At 41.5% G+C, this 17,440-nt stretch overlaps 2 protein-coding genes across 3 annotated transcripts; one reads left to right on the top strand and one right to left on the bottom strand.

Annotated features, from left to right (window-relative positions):
* Positions 1-844: 844 nt before the first annotated feature.
* On the bottom strand, positions 845-9,344 carry uck2a (uridine-cytidine kinase 2a). 2 transcript variants are annotated; one of them, XM_012850237.3, is made up of 7 exons: positions 9,171-9,344; positions 7,089-7,248; positions 6,882-6,978; positions 6,627-6,769; positions 3,710-3,807; positions 3,564-3,612; positions 845-1,855 (listed from the first exon to the last, which is right to left on the bottom strand). In XM_012850237.3, the coding sequence occupies exons 1-7, from the start codon at positions 9,270-9,272 to the stop codon at positions 1,719-1,721; spliced, it is 786 nt and encodes a 261-aa protein (XP_012705691.2). In that variant the 5' UTR covers positions 9,273-9,344; the 3' UTR covers positions 845-1,718. The 2 variants fall into 2 exon arrangements, with proteins under 2 accessions (XP_012705691.2, XP_035997502.1); XM_036141609.1 differs by lacking the exon at positions 9,171-9,344 and adding an exon at positions 7,691-8,066.
* Positions 9,345-11,383: 2,039 nt separating this feature from the next.
* On the top strand, positions 11,384-17,007 carry tmco1 (transmembrane and coiled-coil domains 1). Its single transcript, XM_012850232.3, has 7 exons — positions 11,384-11,575; positions 13,348-13,425; positions 13,517-13,576; positions 14,031-14,077; positions 14,170-14,237; positions 14,338-14,482; positions 16,604-17,007. The coding sequence occupies exons 1-7, from the start codon at positions 11,506-11,508 to the stop codon at positions 16,700-16,702; spliced, it is 567 nt and encodes a 188-aa protein (XP_012705686.1). The 5' UTR covers positions 11,384-11,505; the 3' UTR covers positions 16,703-17,007.
* Positions 17,008-17,440: the final 433 nt, after the last annotated feature.

Here is a 17,440-nt window from a genome sequence, read left to right as displayed (position 1 = left end):
CTTGTTCATATAAACCTGTTTCTTGTGAAGTTTTGTAACAGGAAATTTGCTTTTGGTGTTTTTCCAGCTTTGGATGAGTTTAGAAAAAATAAGATGCGATGAGGATCTTATTTTCAAACATCTGCAATAAAAGTAATTTTGCTCAAGCACATGTTCTCCACATTCTAACAGAGACAGAGGGCATGCCGCCACGCGCGTCAAGATGCAATGATCAGTCAGCCAGAGATCAAAATCAGCCAATTTTCTCCTGACAGGTCAAATGCAAAGTTCTTGGTTCATTAAATGCTTAATAATTTAGAACGGCCACCATTTTCAGTCTATAAGAACATCAATATAAAGCAGACAACCTGATCCCCTTTAGTTCAATAAAAATAGATAAAGGTTTGGGAAATGTGCTTTGATGAAAGGGATGTGATCTTTTAATTTCTACCGCTCTTCAATTCTTAACTATCAGAGAACCTGAAGCACATTTTTCCCCTTAGTTTTATTTGTTAAAAGAGGGGAAATTGACCAAAATCTGAATTTCTAGGTGGGACCTTAAAGAAAACCAGAAATGTGTTTCTGCCAGGAACAGTCTGATCATTGTGTCTTTTTTCCCGTCATACAGCGTGACGCGCCTCAGGAGATCCAGCAGGTTGGCCTCTGCTGACAAGGTGCTGACACAATGTATCCAAGGAGAAGTCAGCCCAGTCAGAAAGCACACAGGATTGGCCCGGGTTATTCTAAGAAAGGCAATAGCAGCATTTCTGTGAGGTTCATAGTTTATCTTACAATGTTTTGCTTAATCTTGCGTGATTGTTTCCGTTTGGTGAAAATGGCCCAAACAGAATGGACAAACCTGGAGTCTGGAGAAAATAGATTTTACTTTTCAACCTCTTTAGATCAGCCAGAGTGAGTCAGACGGTACTGTGTGTTCGTAAAAAGGTGAGAGTTTACAAAAGGTGATATTTTACTCTCAGTTCAACACTAAATCACACAAATTAGCCAGGAGAAGACAGGACAACAGAGTACCAAATAATTCTATACAAAAATAGTACAAAAGAAAATTTACAGCACCTTTTTAACTTAAGACATTGAATATGCTCATAGTACATGTTGGTGTGCCTTTTCATTTTAAAGAAAGCCTCTGATTCCATTAGAACATGAGAGCAAAGCAAAAATAACAGAGTTAGCTGCTCTGTAACATTTAGTGGATGAGTCCAGAACCCACATCTGCAGCTGGTCCATAAAGTGAGGACAAAAACATGCATTTAATAAACAATGGCTCCATTTAAAGCAGAGCACCTGAGGAGGAATCTGTTCTTCTAGCTTGTCACAAAACTGATTTAAGCAGAACAGACAGCTTAGGCCAACAGTGCAACAACAGCAGTAATACCAACTTATTTTAACTTTAACGGACATATTAGAAGGTTTGCTTCCCAGAAGGGGTTAAACAAAAATCCTTGTTGCACAGAGGAGGAGTGGCTGGTTTCTGCAGATTTGGCTCCAAATCAAACAAAGTCAGCGCATGTGTGATCCTCCACCATGGTTTATCAGGGCCACAGGCTGAAGCAGGAAAGTAAGTGTGAAAAGAAAAGCTAAAATCAAGTTTGCCGCTTTCACAAATGTCTTCAGTCTGAATCAGACTGCTGGAAGACTTTCACAGTTTCTAGCTGCTGACCCTCCCGCTGCCCACCAGCGTGGAAGAAGAGCGCCATGAGGCCAACAACCCCTTCAGGTCAGTGGGGCCGACTGCTTGCCTCCACGTCGGGCTGGCGCTTCATGAATCCATATCCGCTGACCCAACCGTTGAGCCGTTTGGTCAGGCCGCCGTCCATGATGTCCTGGATGTGCTGCACGATCAGGTTTATGGCCACTGCAGCAACAGAGAGAAGAGGCGCGGGTCATTGCTGTCAACAGTGAGACCGGCTGAAGAGGGAGCTCAGCAAACCCTCAGAACCAACAGAAAAATACGGCCCCTTTAAACTAGTGCTACCACAGACATTATTCACATTCAAAGCACCCATTTCCCAGAAAAACTGTAGAGAACTAGAAAAAGCTGTTCCTGCGTAACAGCGAGGGAGAATGCTAATCTGCAGAATGATTTGAGCAGAAGATGCAGAAGATCCATGCAGAAGAGTAAAAATAGCTGAAAAACATTGAAATCAAAGATGAACCAATTTGAACGTGAAAGGACAAAAGCTGAAGGATTAGAAGAATGTTATGAAAGAGCTAAACCAGTTAAACAGTAGTAGCAATAGTAGTAGTAGTAGTAGTAGTTGAAGAATTTGAAACATTTGAAGAATTTGAATAATGGGAAGAATTTGAAGGAATTTGCATTGATTTCAATGGGTGCAACCAAAATAACACACAAAAAGTGAAATATTTTTAAAAGCCTAAAAGTTAGCAAAACCATGAAATGTAGCAGTCATGCCGGGAATGAGCTGAACATTTTGATAACAAAATTGTTGAAATTGGTTAAAGTATGGTGGAGTAGTTAGACGCCGACGGAATAATAATAATAAAGAAAAACAGGAAAACAATAAGTGAGAATGCTGTATAGCATTCTCACTGATAACTGAAGTGGAAGGAAAACAATACAAGGTTTTCAGAATTAGCTATTCAAAAGTGGAAAGTGTGGCGTGCATTTGTCATCACTGGGTAGGAGACTTTTGAAGAGACTGTTAGCACTAGATTATCTTTAGGCGTATCAGAGTAAATGAGAATGAATACTACTGCACACCACTCTTTACATACAAATAATACAATCTGTAATCTTCTTTCACTTCACAATTAGATATTCTTTAGTGTAAATTCCACCAGAATAGATTTAAGTTTGTGGCTTAACGTGAGAGAAAGTGAAAAAGTTTCCAGGGCTATGAATACTTTTTGCAAGGCCCGGTATTTGTTTACCGAATAGTGCAGTCAGTAAGGAAGGAGGTAGGAAAAGTAGCCTGTATGCTCCCTCCTGCGGCTAGTTTTGCCTAGGAACACCGCGACGTCCCTTACCGACCGGAGCTAAGAACCCTTAAGGTATCCCACAATCCTTTGTGTGACATGACGTATCAGCACAGCACACCTCACAGAAACGAAACGAAAATGTCTGAGAGAAGAGATCACGCACTTTGTAGTTCATTTTCGGAAGGCTGTAGACCCGGATTTGACCAGAATCATCCATGTGCGTTTCCGTCACGCAATGACGTCAGAGTTAAAGGCTGCCTGAATTCTGCACACCAATATGAAGCTCCTCTCCTCCCCATGACAGAGTTCATTGCTGACCCTGTGAAAGGTCAAGATACAGGAGCTAGAAGCTGTTAAGGGTATTCGGATGGAGCCTTCATTTTCAAATTTAAGGCAATGAGAACTTAACCAGGGCTGAGAGTTAGAAGTCCAGTTTTCTTCACCTGTTTAGTTTCAGACACCTTTTTTTCCTCAGCTCAGACAGCGCTGTGTTGTCCTTACCTCGCTTCTTTCCCTCCCAGAGAAAACTTCAGGACTCAGACAACAGTAAACACAGCTGCATCCTTCGAGATATCCCAGTTGAGTCTAGTGAAGTATTACTGATCCAAGTTCTTGGTACTCACCGGTGTTATCAACTCCTCTTGGTATTATCACGTCTGCATACTTCTTGGTCTAAACAGCGCGGGGGAAAACACAGAGACGAGAGGGAGGTTGTGGCCGGTGTTCATGGTCACAATGAGCAGACGGTGGGAGCAGAACACACACTCACTGGCAAGCAGAACTCCTCAAACGCAGGCTTCACAAAGTTGATGTACTGGGCTAGAATGCTCTCCAGGTCCCGGCCGCGCTCACTTATGTCCCGCAGCACTGAGACACACACAGGCAGAGGACAGGCCCCAAGGTTAACATGCAATGGAAGGGCACCATCAAATAATCTATTTTACCAAACAGGGAAACTGACTTGAAGAACTGAATAAATGATACTGAATAGTTGAGGTTGTGTTCAAACATTGAGGCCTTGACATTCTTAGAACAGTGGCTGCTTTCTAGAACAACTTTATTGTAAATACAGGCGCTGTGTGGAACTGGGTGAACACACAACATGGTACTGGAAAGATTAGTCTTGCATATTGATGCAAAGCATTGCCAACCCAGTGATCCCTATCTGTATACAACTTTTAAAAGCCCAGTCAGCTCCCACATGACAAAATATAAGAAAGTTCAAGGGGAGTGAACACTTTTCACTAAGCACTGGATAATAACTATTTGTCCGTTCTCGTTTGGACCCAAAACTTTTTAGAACTGTTAAGGTAGTTATAATTTGAACTGACATCTTCACCTCAACACTGACTCCCAGATGTAACCAATAGGAGGATCTACTTTGTGTCCGCAAACAGCACAAATAAAAAGCACTCAAACGTTGGTACAACTGAGAGAAAACAGGTCTAAGAGTTCTGTTTTTACCAAACATGGACTTGGGCTGGGTACCACACCTGGCTGTGTTCCACAGCTCTGTTTGGACAAAGAAAAAAATAGAAAATGGACAAAAGCTAAGTCTGTTTATAGTCCCCTCAGACATAACTCAGTCTGAAAGCATTTAGTGAGCTTCTGACCATCAGGCCAGGAAGGATTTAGAGCAATACTTTTCATAAGAGACTTGGGGGGGGGGGGGGGGGGGGGAGCATTTGCTCCAGGCTTCAGAGAACACAGCCAGTGTACTTTGGGTATGCTAAAGGATTCTGGATTGGTTTTCTAAACGACTGGAAAAAAAAAATGCAAATGGCGCCTCCTGGCACACTGAGCAGAATCACTTGTTGGTAATATTCTAATTAAATGCATGTCAAGGAAATTCTAATGGGTCGGTTAGCTTAGATTATTATTTTTTAAATAAACCAACTTTTTTTTTTAAAAAAATGCAAATATTAGGAGTTTTTGAACCTTAAAGATATCCTGTGGTAGAAACTAACTATACATTTCCGAACCAAAAACGGAGCACAGGCTTCTAAAGCACCTTTCCATCTGTTTTTGTTTGACATTTACTCTCACTGACCACTTTATTCGGTACGCCTGTTCAATGGTTCGGTAACACAAACAGTGCAGTGTCAAGACGTGGTAAAGACGACTTGCTGAAGCTCAATTAACCATCAGAAAATAAAACAAAAGGGGACTGAAGTGCCGGTCACAAAGGCTGAGTGTGCATTTCATGGACTGCTGATTTTCTGGAATTTTCATACACAACCATTTCTTGGGTTCAAAGACCTTGAATAGTTTGGAGAGAAAAAAGAGAAAATTTACAGGAAGCAATATGTCGACAAAATGCCGTGTTAATATCAAAGCAGAATTGGGGGGGGGGGGTAGTTCTACATTATAGAGGGAGCAGCGGCTCAAAAAACCTCTTCTTACAAGCAAAGGAAGTGGAAAACCATCTCTGAATGCACAACATGATGAAGCTACAGCAGCAGCAGACTAACCCAGATGCTGCCGCTAATAGCTAAAAACAAAAACAGTGAGGATTTGATAGAACGGGACTTTCACATGATGAATACGCAGCAGATGAAAGTGCTGTAACTGTATGATCCGCATCATTGAGTCTTTACAAGAATAACTGAGGCAGTTCTGGAAGCAAAAGGTGGTCCAACCTGGTACTAGAAGGCCAGTAAATGTATTTCTTTAGATCAAAAATCAACCTTTTTGAAACTCAGAGCTACTTTGTCATACATACGGTTAACCACAACTAACCTTTCAATTCAATTAAATTTTATTTATATAGTGCCAATTAATGAAAATTTCATCTCAAGGCACTTTCCAAAGTCAAATTCAATCATATTATACAGATTGGGTCAGATTATACAGATTGGTCAAAATGTCCTATATAAGGAAACCAGTTGATTGCATCAAAGTCCCGACAAGCAGCATTCTCTCCTGGAGAAGCGTAGAGCCACAGGGAGAGTCGTCTGCATTGTCCATGGCTATGCAGTAATCCTTTATACTGAGCAAGCATGAAGCAACAGTGGAAAGAAAAACTCCCCTTTAACAGGAAGGAAAAACCTCCAGCAGAACCGGGCTCAGTATGAACAGTCATCTGCCTCGACCGACTGGGGTTACAGAAGACAGAGCAGAGACACAACAAGAGAAACAAAAAAGCACAGAAGCTCACATTGATCCAGTAATCTGTTCTACATTAGATGGTAATAGCGGGTGATCTGTCTTCCCTGGATGATGTTACAGTTAACAGAACGTCAGACCAGGTGTACCTACTATGAAGAAAAAAAGATGAAATGACGACAAGCAATGCAAAATTGGAGAACAGAAGAACTTAGTAGAGTGAGAAAAATGGACCCTGGACCTTTGAACTAAAAGAGTCAGGGTTCATCTAAACTTTATGCAAAACAAACATATTGTTGCTTTTTTTTAGCTATTGTCATTTTAAAGTCAGTATTAATGCAAAAGTGTGGTTAAAAAGGAGGAGCAATTTAATTTTGGATGCAGCTCACTGGTGGGCTGTGCCCAGGTTCATGGGCACCACATGTGGTCCTTAGGGGCTACCTGGTGCTCATGGGTATTAGCGACCCCCCCTGGATAAACAGAGTGTCCGCCGCTTTCCAATTTTGAGGTGTTCCAAACATTATCAAAAGTGCCTAAACACCATGGTTAAGCATCTTTTTAGTGTAAGAACATGCCAATACCTCTGCGTGACAGTCGTGTGTCTGCGTCTGTATCCACAAACAGTTTCATTTGGAAAAGGTCTCGAATGTCCTGAGAGTAGAACATCAGGATGCCTTCAAACAGCACCACATCGGCTGGGTACACGGTCACCGTCTCCTCCTTCCTGAGGGGCAGAGAGCAGACCCAAACCTCTAAAGCCATTTCTGCTATATCTCTTTAATGCAACCGGAGCTCAACAAGCTAGTGCTGTTCCACAGAGTTGTAGGTTGACTCACCTGGAATGGGAGACAAAGTCATAAACAGGGATGTGGACTGTTTTTCCCTCCTTGATGTCCCACAGGGTGGCGATTATAAGGGCACTGTCAAATGCATCTAAACAGAAAGAAAGAAATTAATTTCCCAGAAATGCAGCTGAATAAACAATCTCAGAGGGGGAAGAACTTCATAATGCATCTTTTTGTTTGAAGACGCCACTAGGATACCTGGGTGGTCAAAGTTGAACTGACCCTTGAGGGCCTTGGCCTTCTGCTCTGGGGTCAGGACCTTGTAGAAGCTGTCCTGGCTGAGGATGACCACTTGGCGCTGGTGGTGGTCGATCTCATTCTGGCCCAGCAGCTCCATGATCTTGTTGCACACCGATGTCTGTCCAAACACAAACCATCAGTAGAGCCATCAGAGTTACGGACGGTATTCTGAACTTTCTCTTGTACTCCAGGTATCACTCTTTCCTCTGTTAAGGTACGTCATGAGAACAGCCGACTGCCCTCATAAATGATGCCTCTTGTACAACAGAACCACTGAGCCAGACTAGATGGATCAGTACCTCTTCCCCGGTGGAACATTTTCTCCAAACTCATTGATTTTTCAACTGAGAAAGATGGAAAGACTAGGTAACGAGTGAGTGACTGCATCAGTTAAGAGCTACGATATTTTAATGTTTTGTTCACAAGTGATGACAGGATGGAGTCAACGGGTGCTCCATCTACTGTAATGAGATCTTCAGTCAGTTCTGTGGCAGTGAAGAAGGAGCTGAAGCCATCATTCAACAGGTCAATCCTCGCCTATGACAGACAAAATGAGGTCCCTGTCACAAAGGGTTGAAATAAGCTCCATCCTTAGGTGGCTGGGTGTTGCCATGGAGACATGTTGATGAGCTCCATCATCTCAGAGGGGCTTGGAAAACCATAAACCTTTCTGATCAGAAGGCCCCGTGGATTGCCAACATGTGGAGGTGATCCCAGCACAGCCCACTTAAACTTGACTGCAAGGCATACCAAGAATTCACTGGCCTGGGAATGCCCTGCATCCTCCAGGAGCTGGAAAATGTTGATGGGGGAGAAGAAGGTCTGGGTGTCCCTGTTACCCCTCAGTCTCAGGCATATGGATAGACATAACAGCATCAATGGACTAACTTGCCATCTTTACTAAATGGAAAACAGACTAAATCTTGATTAGCACTCAAAGCACTTTACATTAGAACTACATTGATGCAATCACACAAATATGCAGACTTTCATACACTGATACACAGATCGGTAGGCAACTTGCCCATGGGCACATCAGCCTTTGCAGGATGCAAAACTGAAAGCAATTTGAGATCCTTACATCCGATTTCAAACAACAAATCGAACAACACTTTAAAATGGGGATAAAACTCCAACTTCTTGCATCACTAGGAATGCAGAATATAGATAAATGTATATTAAAGTATTAAATCTATAAGTGACATTGTTAGCAATAAAATGTAACAGTTTTAGGTTAGGTCTTCATGTTTAGCTGTCTTTGCAGCTCACACGCAGACCAACGTAACAAGAAGCCTCTTTTCTATAGCATGGCTGGGAGAACAGGTGTTCCTGTGAGCGGTTACTGTCAGACAGCGGAGCATGACAGCAGGAAGCAGAAACCAACTGAATGCTCGTCCACAAGCTCCGTTTTGTTGTTTTAATCAGCAACTAATTCAACTTGTCGCCTACAAACAGCAAGGCAAAAACACACTTTTATTTCTATTTTGCACGCCAGCTGTGCACCAAAGCATGTTATTCTTCACTGAAAGACAAGACTTACATTTTTGTGTACTTTAGGAATAATGATGATTAATAATATGGTGAGGAAACGTGCGGAAACAATAGATTTAGCAACATATGAGAAGATCCGTGATAAACAAGAGCAATATCTCCTAATGAATAATGAAAACCTCTTATTTTAAGATAAAGTATTTTACTTCCTGGAGTTGCAGAAATATGTTTTAGTTTATTCTGATGTGACTAAGTCCTGCTGTCTCTGCACAGCTGCTGCTGATAAACTAATCCCAGATTCTCTTTGGTTCATCCTATGTTTTTCTATTATACATGCTGCAAATTAGCTTTCCACTTGACTAATCAGGCAAAACAATATTTTCTGATGATCCAAAAATAATGAATGGAAAGAAGCAAGCAAACAAACAAACAAAAAATAGAACCGCTTAAATCCTAAATAAGAAACAGGCGCACTGCTGGATCACATGGAGTCGGCGTTCACAAAGGATCACAAAGGCCGCGTTAGGCTGCTGTGGTGGCAGGGCCCACCTTGCCGCTGGCCGTGCCCCCGGACACACCGATCAGGAACGGCCGGTGCTGCCTGTCATGCTGGTCCGGGTCACCCGGCTTTGTCTCGCTGTCGCCCGTCATCCTTCATCTGCGGACTGAGGCGGCCTGTATCCGCCGGTGTGTGTACGTGGGCTCCTCCCATTTGATGACGACGGCGAGGCGTGCGAGCATGGGCGTAACAGACAACCCCCACCTCCGCACGCGCACGCACGCACGCACGCACGCACGCACACACACACCGCTCAGTGACACACACACACACTTCTTTACGAATCTGTGGCCTTTGCAGACAGTGACAGAGCAGGGGATGGATCTTTGTTTGATTTATTTGTTAAATATTTATTTTGAGATATTATTTGACATGTATATTCTGCATTCTTAAAGGAAGCGGGAATATGTCATGCCATTTTTCGTGATCTTGATTAACTTTGCACATCTGTTACATTTGACTAAAATGTCATTTTAGTATTGTTACTTTTAATGTTCACGCCATAAATTTGTTATGTCGCTTATTACCGTTACCTTGCCACTACCTTTCCATTTCGTATGAGAAGTTTGTGCCATGTTCAATTGCTAATGGAATTTATACCATTTCTTTATGATTCCTGTAAGCAAATAATAACAGAAATTTGCTCACAAGGGTGTTTTTTTGTTTAGTTTTTTAACCAAACATCTCATGTTCAGTGTTTTCATTTGGCATCTTATGATCTGGCTACTTGCTCTGTGGATGTCAGAGGGTCCTTGTTTCAACTCAACCAGGGTTTGGTAGCTAAAACAAAAAAAAATTGTTAGTTTAGACCTAGACTTAGGGATCTGTTTATTTGTCATTTTGTATGCACAAAGTGCGTACAGAACGAAATTTTGTTTGCATACAACTAAACTTGGTTCCTCGATGCTGGACTGTGGCAGTCGGTGTTTATGTGGTTTCTTAGGCGATAAGAAGAGCTGTGATTGAAAGCTAGAGGATGATGAATCACTCAATAGACTTCTGAAGGAAATATGTCCCCCTCACTTCTGAGATAATGGTTATGCCCTTGATGTCAGACTACAAGAAGCCAGAATTCAATTTATTTTAATTATTAAAAGAAATAATTTAGTTTATTAATATCGTGCCAATTCTCATCACATGTAGTCTCAAGGCACTTTACAAAGACAATTCAGTCAAATCAGAAGTAGCTCACATACATTTCATGTTCATAACAATCCAGTCAAGTTCAGTTTTTATTCAAACTGGATAAAATGTTTTCTATTTAAGGAATCCCAGCAGATTGCATCAATGCAATCCTGAATCAGCATGTAGCAACAGTGGTCAATGAATCGTTTGTGTTGTGTCCTTGACTGCAGCAATCCCTCATGATGCTGCATTCCATTTACCTTGGAAGTCAGAGCCAGTGTGAACAGTGTTCCAGTTTCCTGCCGATGGCCAGGAAAGCTGTATTGTTCGTAGTGCCTCACACACATCCTTTAAAGCTGTGCTTTCCACAAACACCACTTTTGATTTGTTCCATTCAGAGTTGCAGCCGCTACATGAAACATTGATTTTAGACGCACTCTTAATTAGAACTGTGTCTTGTAAAATATACATGTTTCAGTCACAGCTCGAAGTTGTTGATGAGACTAGCTGCCATATTGGATCCGATTTGCCTTAAAAAAAATTTCTCCAACTTTCCAAGGGCAAAGCCCAACTATAGTGGCCATTCCAGTTGATTCTTCCAATCAGAGGTCAGAATTTCAAAGGTTCGGACTGCAACTGGAACGTAGCATGAGCATGCATGTGGCGACAGTAGAGAGGAAGGCTTCCCTTTAACCGGAAGAAACCTCCAGCAGAACCAGGCTGAGAGTGAAACGCCATGTACCATGGCCGACTGGGGGTTAGAGAAGACAGAGCATACACACAAAAAACATCCAGTGGTAGGTTCTATGTTAGAGGAATGTAAAGATTTAATAACAGCGTGTAGCTACTTAAGGGGCTTGCCACATCTTACAGATCATTATTTGGAAGAAAAATAAAATATAATAAAAACATAAAACATGCTCCCTTTCCTCCCATTTAATTTATTTTTTTATCACACAAAATCACCTAAAAATCCAAATACTTTGGAAAGGTTTGCTGTTTTGTGTGTGTGTGTGTGTGTGTGTGTGTGTGTGTGTGTGTGAGAGAGAGAGAGTGTCTGTGTGAATGAACCGGAAGTGCTTGTCAGCCAGCCCTATGACCCGTGTAGTGCTGACAGAGCTGTATGAGGCTCAGTGGTGAAGGTGCCGCTCGGGGTTTATCTTGGAAGCGAAGCTTTCTTCAGGTCGGGACGTCGCCACCATGAGCACCATGTTTGCAGACACTATTCTGATCGTCTTTATCTCTGTCTGTACGGCGCTGCTAGCAGAAGGTGGGTGGAAAGGCTCTTTAAGCTAGCTGCCATGTTTAGCCCCTCAGCAACACGACCGTGTGGGAAAAATCTAACGCTGCTGTGAGATTCAAAGCGGGAAAATGATATAATTAGTAGTCCGACGGGCCATTTCTAATGTTTTCTGAGACCTTACGGTCAGTGGAGGTTTGAATTCATACTCGCCGACAAGGCTAAAGACTGACATGTTCTGGTTCCGGTTACAGTTTCAAAATAAAGGTCCTCGCAGAAAGCAAACATTTAGAATAGAATTCAACCAATTAAATCTTCCAGTTGAGTATATAATCATTTATCATCATTTAGATAAATAACGTATGTTCTATTGTTATTACTCAAATTTTCAGTGTCGACAGTTTATACCAATCTCGTTTTTTTATTAGAGCTGTGTAGTGGTGGTAGTGAGATGAAGCTTTACAAAACCTTTCAGGTTTTATGTGTGCCCCCCTCCCCCTGCTGGCGAAAATAAGAATACAGTAAACAAGAATATAGACTGAAAATGAATATTCAGAAAGTTTAAATTGTAACATCTATATCCATAATGGAATAAAATGTAGATTTATTTTAATACTGTGCAAAATAAGCTATAGTTGAAGAACACAGAAATGTGTGAATTAGTACTACATTGAAAACGGTTAAACAACACTGTAGCCATGGAAAGGACTGCCAAATACAAGAACGCGTTTTGGTTTAGGGCATAATAGGTATGTAAGATGATAATGTAATGTTATATGGCTGATAAATATTTGTTTACGGTTTTAATACCTTAGAATGACAGGGGACAGTTGTTTTCATACTGCGGCTGTGTTTAAGCAAGTTAAAGAGCAGAGAAGGATCGTGTACAGCTCATAAAAAACACTTCACCTTGGATTAAAAGACAGTTAACAAGTCCACCTGACAAACATAATACATATTACTGAAACTGTAATTGACTAATTGGATGATGAGCTCTGTAAGCTTAAATATATGACTAATATCATTATGAATAAAATTTAATACCCATTGATTTATTAAAAAAAATACCTTGTGTGATTTAATAACTTATTTATGCAGTAACTTATAAAAGATCTAAGCAAGTTAAATGTAACTTTATCCACTGTAGTCGGTGCTTCTTTAAGCAATGACATCCAACTCCAGGGCTTTCACAGCTAACCCCTTAAAACACCTTAAACAAAAGTCTGTGTAGCAGTAATACTGATTGGCTGTAGCCAATGAATGAAATCCCCCAATTTAAGCTTGACTTTCCAGAATGAACACATCTTCCCATAACTAGCGAGTTGGTCATAAATAAATAACTTAATAAAAAAAAATAAAAAAATTAAATGGCCATTTTTGGCACGATTATTTTCAGGGGTCCACCTGAAAGGCTTTAAATTCCTACCGGTAACTAACTACCGGTAGGGCTGTTAACTACCTTACCTCAAGGGATTTGTAGTTTTCCTCTGTTCATAAATCATGTGAGTAATTACACCTCTTTGTGAACCAGTGAGTCTTCAAACATCATCTCTGACGTCAGTCACTGTAAGCTATAAGTTTGAAAAACAATCGTAACTAAACACTTACTGGATTTCTCAACACACATTATGAAGGTTTGACATAATATATCCCATCACCATATTACAGGTCCCGCTGGGCAAAGGTTAGGTAAACTAAAGGGATCTTGTAATAAAATGTAATAAATAAAGCTCTACTATCCCGTAGGACTGAAGGGAATCTTGTTTAATATCTGAAGAACTTCTGCTCTGTTTCTTTTGCAGGGATCACCTGGGTCTTAGTGTATCGAACCGAAAAGTACAAGAGGCTAAAGGCTGAGGTGGAAAAACAAAGCAAAAAGCGTAAGTGCCACGGGGGTGACCCTCATGAGCTGATGGTGTTTGCGCTGACTGTTCATCTGTAGACGGCCCTTTATTGTTGTTCTGCTTTCAGTCGAAAAGAAAAAAGAAACCATCACTGAATCTGCGGGACGTCAGCAGAAGAAGAAAATCGGTAAGGAGCCCCGTGACAGCAGTGAGCTCACACTGAGGTCGGGCTGTGGGGAGTTAGGAAAACATGCAGTCGTACTCAGTCCCTGTATATTGCGATGATGATATCGTTTGCATTCAGGCCACATTTCCTTTATTGTTTTATTTCTTGCTCATCATCACAACGTCCTCATTAATCTCCAGGCATTTTAACTTCCAGTCGCTAAAAACTGAGGTGGGAGGGATAGCTCTGGGATGGGTCAAAGCCCAGATTTGATCTCATTGAGATGTTGTGACCGCTGGAGACAGTCGAGTTTTTCACATGACTGCATGTGATTAAGATGCGGAGCGATAATCCAGGGATTCTTAAATACTCTAGCCAAATATTGCATCCTAGCTGTCCTTGCTGTCAGTCATGTGATGATTGTGCTTGAATGAACCGTGGAGCGCTGAGAATGAACGGTGTGTTTGTTCTGCAGAAAGACAGGAAGAGAAGCTGAAGAACAACAACAGAGACCTGTCCATGGTGAGACCTTTTACGCTGAACCTGCCTATGACGGGTCTGGGCTGGACCAGTTTTAGCCAGATGCTGACTTTCATTGGTGTGCTTGTTCCTAGGTGCGCATGAAGTCCATGTTCGCTATTGGCTTCTGCTTCACAGCTTTGATGGGCATGTTCAACTCCATGTACGTTCCACATTCAGTGCCAACAGATGGAACTATTTACCAGTGAGAGGCTTCTCTGATCAACGGCAGCAAACTGAACACCTTCTCGTTGTTTTGCCAGTTTTGACGGAAGGGTTGTGGCCAAACTGCCGTTTGTGCCGCTGTCCTACATTCAAGGTCTGTCACACCGCAACCTGCTGGGTGAAGACTACACTGACTGCTCCTTCATCTTCCTCTACATCCTCTGCACCATGTCCATCAGACAGGTAACCTTCACACGTCCTCACTGATTGTGTTGACAGTTCAGTGTTTTTAGATGGTTGTGCAAAACACTTTCTTAGCTCAAAAGTGTTTTTTTTTTATTGCAAAAAAACTGTTTTTGTGAATGTTTGTCATGACTCAGATTAATCCCCTAACTGTGCTGAATCTGATGATATCTCTACATTGGGATCCATATGTTAATGTAGAGAACTCATCAGCTTCTATATACATTTCTCTAGCCTTCCAACGGCGTGAAAAATGAACCCCTTTGGTGACATCGTGCTTCAGTGGAATAGCCTGGTGCAAATCCCACATGACCAACCTCCTGAAACACACACATAAACAGCAAGAAGCTGGAAATAAGCATCGGCTGTTAATATCAGTCTAGTTTTACTCATCCAACCAATGCCGATAGGTTAAAGAAATCACTAGCTATGTTTTACATGTACAAAACGTCAGGATGGGATTAAAATGGATTTGGATTTAAAAGCAAAATAAACTGATTGTACCGTTTATGTAGACCCACAATTCAATTTATCTGATCATGATGTGCGTTTATACGCCCCTGGCTTTGTTAGAAAAGAACAACTCTGACATGTGCAGTTATTAAATTTAACTGAAAGAAAAAAACACAGAAGAATTTCTGTCTTTGCTGAACAACAAAAAATGGTAAACAAAGCGGTATTGTACGAGTTTGTTTGTCTTCATGGTGCCCAGACTGGACTTGCAGCAGGTTCTGATTATAGTTGGTCTTAACTGAATAAATAATTTAGAGCTCTCTTAATGTTTCTAATAGAATGGTTGTATCGGGAACACAGACAGCTTTGCTTCTTGATGTATTTCCGCCACTCAAAACAGAAATGCGTCACGTTGACATCGGACGCACATGCGCACTCAGGTCAGCCTGCCTCATTCAGAATAACTTGATCCATGCATGTCAATCAGATTGTCCATCAGCATAAACCACCCGTCTCATTCAGATTACAATTTCATTCCAACTGAACTTAAGCAGATAACAATATTTCCATTGGTGTGTTTGCATAAAGCATTTTTGTTCTGATCAGATCTTTATTCCGATTACTTTTGTCTATTTAAACGTAGCTACTGACACCTCCAGTACCGATGTTAATGCTGATCTATCATCTCTCTAATGAAAGCCTGTAAAATGTTCTTTCGTATGGCTTAAGAGAAAACATTACAAATGTGGAATCCAGACACAGATTGGCGTCTTTGTTAAAGCGTTTGGTGATGATGACCGTGGACAAATTGCTGGAAAAGCTGGAGCAGGAAGCCGGAATCAAACCCACAATCTTTCTTATCAAAGGACAGCTACCCACGTCTCCCCTCAGGGTGAGGTGACGTCTTCGATCAACAGAGATCCTTTTTACACCAACACCACGGGTCCTTTGATCCCCTCCTCAGGCCCGTCTCCAGTCACTTCAACCTTTGATGCTGGACTGTTATAGCAGTAAAGCTGTGTGACAGGGTGGGGAAAACCCTACTGGTTTGACATTTCAGACTCTCTCACCAGTATGCATGTTGATTGTTAGTTTTGGTAAGTTAATGTGGGTTTTGTTGGCCGTAGAAAACTGGACTTGTTAGGGTAAGGCATCCGTTGAACACTGCTTCCTAGCAGCCAGTGATAAGTGTCTTACTTTGAGTTTTGACCTCATGTTCTGTGCTGACGGGTTTCACCGTAGCCGACCCAAATCTTCGAGCACATGACTTCTTACTCTGATTATAGGCTTTAATGCAAACTTCCTGAATATCAACATTTAAACACTTTAAAGTTCTTTACATTTATTTAGAATTTAAAAGAACTGACAAACATGACATCAACAGTTTACATATAGTGCAGCTAGTTGATTTCCTCTGCCTTAGTCTGTGCTGGAGTCTCGTCTCATGCTGAAACATTAAATATTTTTCCACACATAAATTGCAATTTGTTTGGAAACGCAACTCGTCAAACTTGACTCCTCCTTCTGCACTCAGTGGAGTCTGCTGCGTACCAGACATGACTGCCAGATCATATTTAGTCAGAGGAACGAGGTTATCTATACCAGTGAGCAGCAGTCGGCTTCCACTCGATGGTGAAAATCAGATTTTGCTGTCTGTCGTCCCTCCAGAACATTCAGAAGATGCTGGGACTTGCACCCTCCAGAGCTGCAACCAAACAGGCCGGGGGCTTCCTGGGACCCCCTCCCCAAACGGCAAAGTTTTCTTAATCAGCAAGCCAGCACGGCGCCCCCAACACGCCATCGATGGAACTGTCTGCTGGAGCCAATGTCTTACCTGTTGCAGCTACTATGTTGTTTGATTTCTTGTTGTTCGTTATATTTAACTTAAAAGTCGGTAAAAAAAAATAGAAAAGAACTTGTTCTTTAAATTCGGTTCACACTGTGTTCATCAAGGACAGATCTGAGATTTTAACCATTTATTGGCACAGTAACATCTGTACTCATTTCAGTATTATTGGATGTCATCTCTATTTTGAGTAACTTACATATTAATAAAAAGTTTTATGAATATATCTACAGACTTTATTTTTCCATTGTGTTTAGGTATGAGTGACAAGTTAGATATGTTCAGAATTTTCCCCAAGAACTTGTCTGTGTGGTCAAAACACACTTTGACCTTTGTTTTTTTTTTGTTTTTTTTAGAGGTATTTTACTTCCTACAACAATCCTACCTCGACCAGGCCTCTTTTTTTTTCAGATTTTTGTGGCACTAGAGGTTTTTATTGACACTGTTCTGGTGAGATATTGGTGGAGAGAGAGGAGAGGAAAAGACAAGCAGTCTTTTCCTCCCAAGATCAGAATTCCAAGCCAGCGTCAAGGACTGATAGCCTTCCTATGTGCGCCTCTGCCGGCTATGCTGTGCACCGCCCCATCGTGCCTCATTTTACTGTAGAAATTGCATCTGGCAGTTAATATTTACTGTTTTATAACTATTTTATATTTACT

The sequence above is a fragment of the Fundulus heteroclitus genome, chromosome 9 (genome assembly GCF_011125445.2).
Source record: "Fundulus heteroclitus isolate FHET01 chromosome 9, MU-UCD_Fhet_4.1, whole genome shotgun sequence".
NCBI lineage: Eukaryota > Metazoa > Chordata > Actinopteri > Cyprinodontiformes > Fundulidae > Fundulus > Fundulus heteroclitus.
This window is presented reverse-complemented; position numbering and strand designations above follow the sequence as displayed.

What these genes read in the sequence shown, in the direction of transcription:
- uck2a (XM_012850237.3), bottom strand. Translation starts at nt 9,272, where the DNA reads ATGACGGGCGACAGCGAGACAAAGCCGGGTGACCCGGACCAGCATGAC. An exon ending in GGGGCACGGCCAGCGGCAAG is followed by an intron (nt 7,249 to 9,170) that starts GTGGGCCCTGCC and finishes GTGTTTGGACAG; the next exon opens with ACATCGGTGTGCAACAAGAT. An exon ending in TTGAGGAGTTCTGCTTGCCA is followed by an intron (nt 3,613 to 3,709) that starts GTGAGTGTGTGT and finishes CGCGCTGTTTAG; the next exon opens with ACCAAGAAGTATGCAGACGT.
- tmco1 (XM_012850232.3), top strand. Translation starts at nt 11,506, where the DNA reads ATGAGCACCATGTTTGCAGACACTATTCTGATCGTCTTTATCTCTGTC. An exon ending in GGAAAAACAAAGCAAAAAGC is followed by an intron (nt 13,426 to 13,516) that starts GTAAGTGCCACG and finishes TTCTGCTTTCAG; the next exon opens with TCGAAAAGAAAAAAGAAACC. An exon ending in GCACCATGTCCATCAGACAG is followed by an intron (nt 14,483 to 16,603) that starts GTAACCTTCACA and finishes TCGTCCCTCCAG; the next exon opens with AACATTCAGAAGATGCTGGG.